General features: G+C 34.5%; 1 protein-coding gene across 1 annotated transcript; it reads left to right on the top strand.

The window, feature by feature from the left end:
• Positions 1–4,213: 4,213 nt before the first annotated feature.
• LOC126832613 (toll-like receptor 4) lies at positions 4,214–7,158 on the top strand. Its single transcript, XM_050563457.2, has one exon. The coding sequence runs from the start codon at positions 4,214–4,216 to the stop codon at positions 6,770–6,772; it is 2,559 nt and encodes an 852-aa protein (XP_050419414.1). The 3' UTR covers positions 6,773–7,158.
• The last annotated feature ends 3,232 nt before the right edge of the window (positions 7,159–10,390 follow it).

The raw sequence follows: 10,390 nt of genomic DNA, 5'->3' as shown, positions 1-10,390 counted from the left end.
AACAAGACTGTAAATCTTTAAACGGGAGAATAGGCGAGCACGAGGTCCGAAAATCCGTATATCATATGAAATTAGGAAAATCGGCAGGAATAGACCATATAGTCAGTGAATGCATCCGCAACGAGACCTGTATAGTTTTATTACACAATATTATAAATAAGTGCTTTGAAACTGGTAAAGTTCCGGAATTGTGGCTTAAAGGCATAATCAATCCGATCCCTAAGAACGATAGTGGAAAGAAATGGGACCCAATGGCATATAGGGGAATCACTTTATTATCTATCCCAAGCAAAGTATACACACACATCCTGAACACAAGACTGTCACAGTGGTTAGAGGATAATGACGTCCTGGCAGAGGAACAAAACGGTTTTCGTAAAGAAAGAAATTGTGTCGACCACATTTAAGTGTTGAACAGTATTATAAACAATAGAAAATCAGCCAAACAGCAAACATTTGCCTGCTTTGTTGACTGCAAAAAAGCTTTCGATGGTTTGAATAGATCCTGTTTGTTGTTTAAATTAAAAACTCTAGGTATTCATGGTAAATTTCTGGATAGTATAGTATCACTTTATGAGAATGTGTCTTGTTCCGTTAAAGTGAACTATTCATTAACTGAATGGTTTCAAGTAACTCAAGGTGTCAAACAGGGTTGTGTTTTATCACCAACATTATTTTCTATATATGTAAATGATTTAGTTAAGGAACTGAATGCTATTGAATGTGGTATAGATATCGATGGTAAAATGATCTCTGCATTTTTATATGCAGATGATATAGTTCTTTTAGCACCAGATGAAAACACACTACAACGACTGTTAGATGTATTAAGCAATTGGTGTCGTAAGTGGAGGTTAGTCATAAATGAAGATAAAACTAAAATTGTCCATTTCCGTAATCCTAGTGTCAACAGGTGCACTGTTAAATTTAATTTTGATAACTTAAATATCGTATACACCAGTGAATATAAATACTTAGGTATATGGCTCAATGAATTCTGTTACTACTCATTTAGTGCTAAAGAACTCTCAAAATCAGCAAATAGGGCATTAGCTGTGATAAAAACAAAGTTCACTCAATTTGGTGGCTTTAATTTGAATGTATATAATAAGTTATATGAAGCCCTTGTATTACCTATCCTTACATATGCATCTGGAATATGGGGAATCAATACCCATAGATGTATTAATGTGCTTAACAATAATGCCTGTAAATTTTATTTGGGTTTAACTAAACGGAGCAGCAACATAGCTTCTCGGGGGGATATGGGCTGGTTACAGGGGGATACCATTCTGAAAATAGAACTATTTCGCTACTGGAATAGAATTAAACTAAAGGGAAGTAACTTATGTAAAGATGTGCATAAGTGGAGCATTAGGCGTAAAACATCATGGGATTATCGGGTTTTGAAGTTAGGTGAGGAGCTAGATGTTTTAGTCAATGAAAATGATATTGTGTGCCTCAATAATGTTAAAACAAAGTTATCCGAAAAGGATATAGATCATTGGTCACAGAGCTTATGGGATGATAAGACTTGTCTAAATGGCAATAAACTGAGATCATATCGTAAATATAAAACATTGTTTGGTACGGAACCGTTTGTTCAAGTAGTTAAGAATAGGTCACACAGACGAGTTTTGTCAAAATTAAGAGCTGGATCACTTCCCCTCAGAATTGAAACTGGACGTTTTTTAAAACCACCCGAGCCCGTGTATGATAGAATATGTATATTTTGTAATGATAGACAAGTTGAGGATGAAGAACATTTTGTTTTTAATTGTGATTTTTATAACGATATAAGACAATCAATATGTACCAGAGCCTGCCAAATTGAACCAACCTTTAACCTGTATGATAATGTAAATAAAATGTACTTCTTAATGAATACTACTGATATTTTACCTCATTTTGCATCTTGTATATATAGAATGTTTGAACAGAGGAAAAATGCTCTTTTAACCTAAACGTTTACGTAGTTATTTGTATTGTATGTGTCTCACTTTTATTGCTATTTATCATTTTTTAACCTATACTGTTGAATGTTTTAATTGTTTTGCATATGTATAGTGTCTCATAAGTCGTTATCGGCTGGTATCTTAATAATTTTGTTTCTATGTATTTGTGCAATGTATTTTTGTAAAGATGGTGACACTGATTAAAATAAAATATTATTATTATTATTATTATTACTAAACGCTATAGCCCGTAGACGTTAATTATAATTTATAAGCTCAATTTAAAGTTTAAAACAAAGAATACTGGATACAGGTGATTAATGAAATATTTAAGACAATATGAAGTAGATATAAATGGGGGGTAATTAAGGTGGATTAAGATCCATTCAAATATAATTGACTGAATTATGTAATACTGTGCGGATTAGCATGACGTATTAAACATTTACTATTGAGTCCAAATTCACTCTACTATAATACTTCTGAATTTATTAACATGCTACGTTTCGATACAAATAATTATTTGTTTGATAACGATATCTGTATGTGTATCGAAACGTAGCATGTTAATAAAATTCATAAGTAATATATCCATATAAGTGTTTTTAATATGTCTTAATCTTTTAAATAAAACTCGTGCTAAAATCTTATAGTCAGTATTGAGTAAACCAAACGGTCTTCATTTTTTTTTTAAATCAATTCTATCACCACGATTCTTATACAATAAGGTAAGAATATCACGCTTCATGATCCGGGGCATTTCATTCTGATTTAAAATAGACTTTACAATCTTAAAATAAATAGGACCTAAAACACCCCAAAATATGTGTAAAACTCGGGAGTTAATCCATTCAAACCTGGAGATCGATTTTTATTTAAACATTTCAATGCATTATATGTGGTTTTACATCCATTTTAGTCTATTTTAAGGATACAAAGAATATCACCACACAACCGTTAATGCAGTAATCACTCATGGGCGTTCGGGCTCGATAAATGACTTGGGGTGGGGGACCTGGGATGCCTGAACAAATTCCCGTTTACAGACGGTGGTGCCGGTCGGGAGTGAGCGCCAAAGACTCCGAACTTGCTGTCAGGGAGTGTTGCCCCCCTCCCCGTCTGACAATTTGTAAAATTAAAGTGCTATTCCAAATATGGTCTAATATAGCTGTATTGGTGTGCTCTTGCTACCGAAGGCGCAGATCGCTATGTCGACAGGTATGGTGGTGGTGGGGGTGACTCCCTGAAAAAAATTAGACGCAAACTTTTTTTTCCTGCCAATCCAGCCCGAGAATACAGCAACTTCAATGTTGTCCAATATAGCTTAACTTAGATGGTGTACCTGAATTCTAAACATCCAATCAACTGGTTCGTCTACGGAGCGTCGCAAATACGTTTTTCTGCTATTCTATCCCGTGGGTTTTGCAATCGGAATTCCAATCCAACAATCATAATGTTGCAGCTTCATTCACAAATAGAAATCGATGAACGAAAAATGTCCCACAAAGAAGAGTGTCTCCAGACAAAATGTTTTAGTCTAAATTCAATTAAGTATTTAATTTTAAAAAAAGTTAGCGTTTAGGAGATATCGGGCAATTTATTCGGCCAACTACATATATAATTATCCTTTTCCCGTCAGATTGCACAAAAGCTAAAGGGTGGCTGCTACCCAATCCCCCATCCCACCCCTTCGTACGCCTATACCGTATTTCTTTAGCAGTATGAAACTGAAAGCATGTTTAGGAAAAGGGAATCTCTATTAAAATTCTACTTCCTTATCGTGTGTCTGTTGTATCATGATTCGCGCATTTCAACCGACGGGGAATGATCAATGCCACCCATTGAAAAGTAAACATGCAGCAATAAAAATGAAAATGTATAATGTATAAAGCTTCCCAATAGATTCTACTTTGTATTGAACACCAGGCATTATTTATAGGTAGTCGGGGCGGCGATAAGACGTTCTTTAGTTTATAGGGAAAGGAAGAAAGTTTCGCTCGGCTGATTCCATTCAACTTGTGAGGTAACCTTAAATTGTGAAATAGTAACCGAGTTCATTGTTTGATTGCAAGGGCGCGCGTCCAAGCTGTACAACAGGACAGGTAGGTTAATATTGATTTAATATTTTACACAAAAAAGATAATTTTGGTCTTGCTTTTCTTTAACTAAAGTCATTATTCAATATCCAATTATTTTTTTTTTAGTTCCCTTCATTTATACTTTTCAGATATATATATACACTTATTTACCTAAACATCATGGCAGCTAATGTTTTGAGATTTTATTTGCTTTTGGTGTTTCTCTCCACGGTCGAACTCTCCAAAAACTGTACCTACACCTATGATGCGAAGAACAAGGGCGTGAACGTGGATTGTTCTCGTGGTGGATTGTCTACTGTACCGGATGATTTACCTCTAAATACGACATCCCTGTATTTAAACAACAACAAGATAAAGCATCTGTTACATAATCAGTTTGTGAAGTTAACCAACTTAAAATATCTGAATTTGAATCTCAACCCGATCAGTGATATCCATGAAAAGGCTTTCAATAATCTGTTTCAGCTTCAGGAGTTGCAACTCAATGGACACGATCTCAACTATTCCGTTAAATCTCTACCAGACAAGGTCTTTAAACCACTGACTTCTCTAAGACGTTTAAGTATCCGATCAACCTTTAAATATACTAGTAACAAGCACCATTTCATCTCACAGGGTAAGATCCTCGGCTATTTAGTTAGTTTGCAATCGCTTCGTATCGATGCGTGGATCGTTGATAACTTTAATTGGGGTTTCTCCAAACTTCATAATCTACAAGAACTTGATTTGTCCGCCACATTCATAGATGGTATTTCATTTACATGTCAACTACCTTATATTACTAATACTACTTTCATTGTCTTTAAATCAATTCCGATTTCAACTATCAATTTATACGTGTGTGTGCTACATTATATAGATAGGGATTCCTTCGCTCCATTAACAAGTCTTGAAAATATGGTTTTATCGACGTCCAGAACATACTCTAATGTTGCTATACCTCAGCTTATAGCTACATTACATGTATTTAAAAACAGATCACTTAAATCTGTTCAGATAATTAACAGTAAACCTCATTTCTGGTATTTACAAGCACCGGGTTATCCGTTATCATTGGAAATACTTTCTGATATTTGTATAGAGGAATTAGTTCTGTCTTATAATCAAATCAATATGGTAGATTTCTCAATATTGCTGACTTTTCCCATACCACCCTTAACGAAGTGTTTGAAGCATTTGGACTTATCACGAAATGCAATAACAGGTAAAATAGCACACCCAGTAGATGCTTATCTCCTTCTACCTCTATTTGTAAATCTAGAATATGTGGATTTATCACGGCAATCAAAGTTTCAAATGGATGGCAATATGCGAATTCGTGGTGCGCTGCCAGTGGGTGGAAACAGCACCATTCCAATATATTTGCCAGAAAAACTAAGATATTTATATATGGACGGTATGGCTGACCGGATAGGGATGCTGCCTATCTGTAATTTCACCGGAGGATCAAATTTGATTTCTCTCAATTTATCATACACCGGATTGACTTTCTCCCCAAAAAGCAAAGTCTTCGGTTTAGAAAAGATACAAATTTTGGATTTTAGTTACTGCGATTGCCTTTTCATAGAGCAATCCTTTTTTGACACGTTTCCAAATTTAACCACCTTGCGATTAAGTAGTGTGAACCTAGATCATGATGTTTTTTTTAATATTGGAAAAAGACTTTTCCAACCTTTGAAAAAATTACAAAATTTAGATCTGACTGACAACCTACTGAGTATTCTGCCTGTTGATATTTTTAATGGTCTAACTAAATTGAAAGAAATCTCTTTATCGTTTAATAACTTAGTCTCCATTCCGGATCTTTCAACACTTGTAAATTTACATAATATATATCTCAGTTATAATGCCTTGGCTACAGTTGATGAACAGACACGAAGTACATTGGATAAACTTAATTCAGAGAAAAACCCAATTCGTGTATCACTGTTTGGAAACACGTTTGGTTGTACCTGTGATTCGTCCAGTTTATTAGCCTGGTTTTATCAGACAAGAGTAGATCTAGATGGTAGAAATTATTCCTGTATAGACAAGATGGGCGAAAAGACGACAACACGACTCGTCACCAATCATTACCGAGCTTTACAACTTCATTGCGTTTCGAGTACTTGGTTAACTGTAGCCGTGACTGGAACAAGTTTACTACTTGTGGCTTTGTTGACAATGTTTGTGTTCGTTAAAAACAAACTAAGGATAAAATTGATTTTATTGAGAATGGTCGGGCGTTATATAAAACCCAGAAGACGAGAAGAGTTCCTGTATGACGTATGTATTCTGTATGCGGATGACGTGTATCAGTGGGTGTGCCACGACCTGTGTGTAGAGCTGGGGGACAGACGAGGATTAAAACTTTTTATTCGTGACAGAGATGAGATCCCTGGTGAAGACAAGCCTGTTGAACTTTATAACACCATGGATTCTAGTTGGAGAGTTCTTCTAATTTTAACACCGGGGTTTTTGGTGTCGGAATTTGCGTCAACCACTATGTCCATGTGTTTATCTTTTATAACCATGACAACACCGAATCGGTTAATGTTGATTATGGACAGTAATATGAATATACCTACTAATATAGATTTCTTTCTAGAGTCTGTTAATGAAGAAAATATTTACCGTTATGGTATAAACAATAGGGGTGCAGATGACCCACGTTTCTGGAATAACATCTATCATGGAATAACAGCCGCTAATAATAGGATACATAATCAACAGCATTGATATAATACGTTACGATAATCAACAACATTGATATAATACGTTACGATAATAAACAACTTTCATATAAAACGTTATGATAATAAACAACATTGATATGGTACGATAAGATAATAAACAACATTGATATAGTACGATAAGATAAAAAAAACAACATTGATAGAATACGTTAAGATAATAAACAACATTGATATAGTACTATGAGATAATAAACAACATTGATATAATACGTTACGATAATAAACAACATTGATATGGTACGATAACATAATAAACAACATTGATATAGTACGATAAGATAATAAGCACAACATTGACATAATACGTTACGATAATCCACAACATTGATATAATACGATAAGGTAATAAACAACATTGATATTTTACGATAAGATAATAAGCACAACATTGACATAATACCGTATAAAATAATAAGCGACATACATGTTGTCCGATACAATAAAAAGCACAACAGTTAGAAACTGCTATAAGATATATATATATATATATATATATATATACCATAGATATGATACAAAATTGATATATTTGATATAATACGATAGATGTAAACAATATTGTTGGTTGTGCGGTATATATGTTAGTAAGGATTCCGCAATATAGTGAACTTTCTCGTAAAAATGATGATTTCTCCGTTAGAACAGCTAAAATGTGGAATGATCCTCGCTGTAATATTTCAAAATTAGATAAAGCAAAATGAATATATTGAATACTTCATTCAAATTACTTTCTTTTGAGCGAAGTTATCAATGGTTGTAGTTTTGACAAGATGTGTCCAATATTTTTAGAATTGAATTTAAAATCCTCCTTTTAACTTTTAAATGTATAAATGATATGTCACCTTCTTATTTATCTTCACTTTTAGAAATGTACACACCGAGTCGCACTCTGTGCTCTTCTGATCATGTTTTACTTGTGAATAAATCAGCAAGACTTTTATCATTTGGATATCGATCTTTTACGTCCAGATATCCAAATTCTGGAATTATTCACCTTTTAATATAAGATGTGCTGCACAAATGTATTCTCTTTTAATTCTCTTCTAAAGTCGTTTTTGTTTAAGAAAGCTTTTATCTTATAATTCTTTTAAAATCCATTTGTGATATCAGATTTTTATTCTAAGCTACCATGTTATGTTTTACTTCTATAGTTTTATCTAGTTTTCCTATACTAGTATGTATATTTATTTTTATTACTCATTTTATTGAATTGTGTTGTACAGCGCATCTGAACACGTTTTGTGGAAGATAGCGCCCTATAAATGTTAATAATAATAATAATAATAATAATAAATAATATGCTTTCTCCGTCAGAGCAGATAAAATGTGTGAATGATCTTCCAAAAATTCGAAGTGAGTCCTGTTTCATTCAGAACTAAAACACTATTATTTCAGAAATGTTTTTGAACTGTTTTGTTGTGAATGCGCTTAGAAACACTCATGTGTAATGACGCGCTATATAAATCGAACAATAATAAATTTCTATGATATGCATTCAGTGTACTGTAGCTTCAAACTTTTAACACAGAAGTTGTATTTATATTTGTGTCATATTATAATAAATCAATCCTCAGTTGAATGGTAGTAAATGTTTGCTGATTTTACAGGGGCGGACCCAGAGGGGGTGGGTCAGCTACATAAAAAAAAATTGTAAATCAACACTTTTTATGAGAAAAGTTTAACTCGGTCGTGTGCTTTATCCTTTATCGTCAGATGTGGGACAGGATGGGCACTCAAAGCACGAGATAATGATATAGACATTATGTGATATCCCAATTAATGCATTGCTTCCATGAAATTGAATCACAATTCATAAAAAAAATTGACGTCAAACGAGATGTTGAATTTCTCTGTTTAAAAAGCTCAGTGTGTATGTATATACGCCAAAATGACGATATAGACCATGCGGGAGGGGGGGATACATTAAGGAACCTGGCAAACCCCCTCCTGCAAAAATTCCTGGATCCGCCCCTGTTTTATTAAAATATGTTTTACATCCAGATATTGAGTGATTGTTGATTTAATGAATGATTTGTGGTTTAGATGTTTAACGCCTTTGTGCTTTTGTTAAAGGTATAATAAACACGTGTTATGTATGCACAGAGCGAGGGTCGATTTCGCCAAATTAGTGGCATTCAATTAGAGAAAATCTTCGAGTTTACCATATCGCATGAATGTATTGGCCATTGCCACTTTGACCTTGTAGTCTAGCATACTAGATAAAAGGGAAATTTGATCCTATTATCACTTCGAATTCAGACTGTCAGAGGTATTTCGTGCCCTTAGTTTTCGTACTATCGGTGCCAGTCCCTCCAGCCTGCATTCACTGTGTGGATGCACTTGTTGTTTCAGAATTGTACCTATTAAAACAAGTGAAAATGTATGTCATATATTAAATTATGTGCATTTGAGGCCTGCTATAATACAATAATTTAAATAAACCCAAACAACAGCTATGTCTTGACAGCACCTTATCCGGAAGGGGAACATCGAAGTTTGCCAAACTTTATAAGGAAAGTTGATCAAACTCGACAAGGAAAATATCCACCAAGACATCGGATCTCTTTCAAGCTTGAAATATACATGTCAAAAGAAGTAATGTCATGTAATACTTAGCCAAATGATTCACACCGAAAAAAAATATTACAATATGTATGGCCGTGTTTAAGAAACTTTTGGGTAAAGTGGAGGGAGATATTACTAATATGCCTAATATGTAAGTCTAATGAAAATATGTAAATGTTTGGATATTAATTTTAAAATTGCATACAAATCTATGGAGAATGTAACAGTAATAATCTGACAATTACAATCTAACAATAAGTGAGACTTGAAATGAAAACATAATACCAAAGTTTGACAAGGTTTACATGACAATACAAGAGAATAACCATTAAGTAATGTACCACAAGATATGTGTACAAATATTTAATACCTATATAAATGAAATGAAATGGGGTTTAACGTCCTACTGTTCTGCTCCGAACTGGGATAATGAAGAAGGGGATACGCCATACAGTGTGCTATGGCCTACTCTTATATCGAATTTCAACTGTCAAGGGATCTTTTACGTGCACGGTTTTTCGTCCCATCCGAACAACTAGACAGTTGCCCTTGTAAGGCCCTCCGTCCTGCATCACTGATAAGGGGGAGCCAGGCCGGAAAATCTGGATGAACTTTCTTGGCCAATGCAGGGATCATACCTATATATACTCTTCAAAAAAAGTAGGGGATATTTAGAAAAAATACCAAACTGCGGAAATGCACTGCTGTTTTTATTAGAGGTAACCAGTGTATGTTAATAACAGGCCAATTGCCTACACATGAACATAAAAAGTTCATATGGGCGGCTTATCTGACGGCCCCATTTCACTCGCAAAGAGATACACCGTCAAAAGTGAAAATGGTCGTTTTTGATTTTTGTCTTAATAATGAGTAATTGCTCCACCAATCCTCAGACATTCAGCAATTCGCCGTGGCATGCTCCTAATCAACCGTCCAATCACGATTTGGGGCAATCTGACCCACTCCCCTTGCAGTGTCGCGGCCAATTCTTGCAGTGTTGTCGGTTGACGTTGACGTCGACGAACACATCTCCCGA

This window comes from Patella vulgata, chromosome 9 (genome assembly GCF_932274485.2).
Source record: "Patella vulgata chromosome 9, xgPatVulg1.2, whole genome shotgun sequence".
NCBI classification, from domain to species: domain Eukaryota; kingdom Metazoa; phylum Mollusca; class Gastropoda; family Patellidae; genus Patella; species Patella vulgata.
Note: the sequence above shows the minus strand (reverse complement) of the source record. Positions and strands in the feature narration are given on the sequence as shown.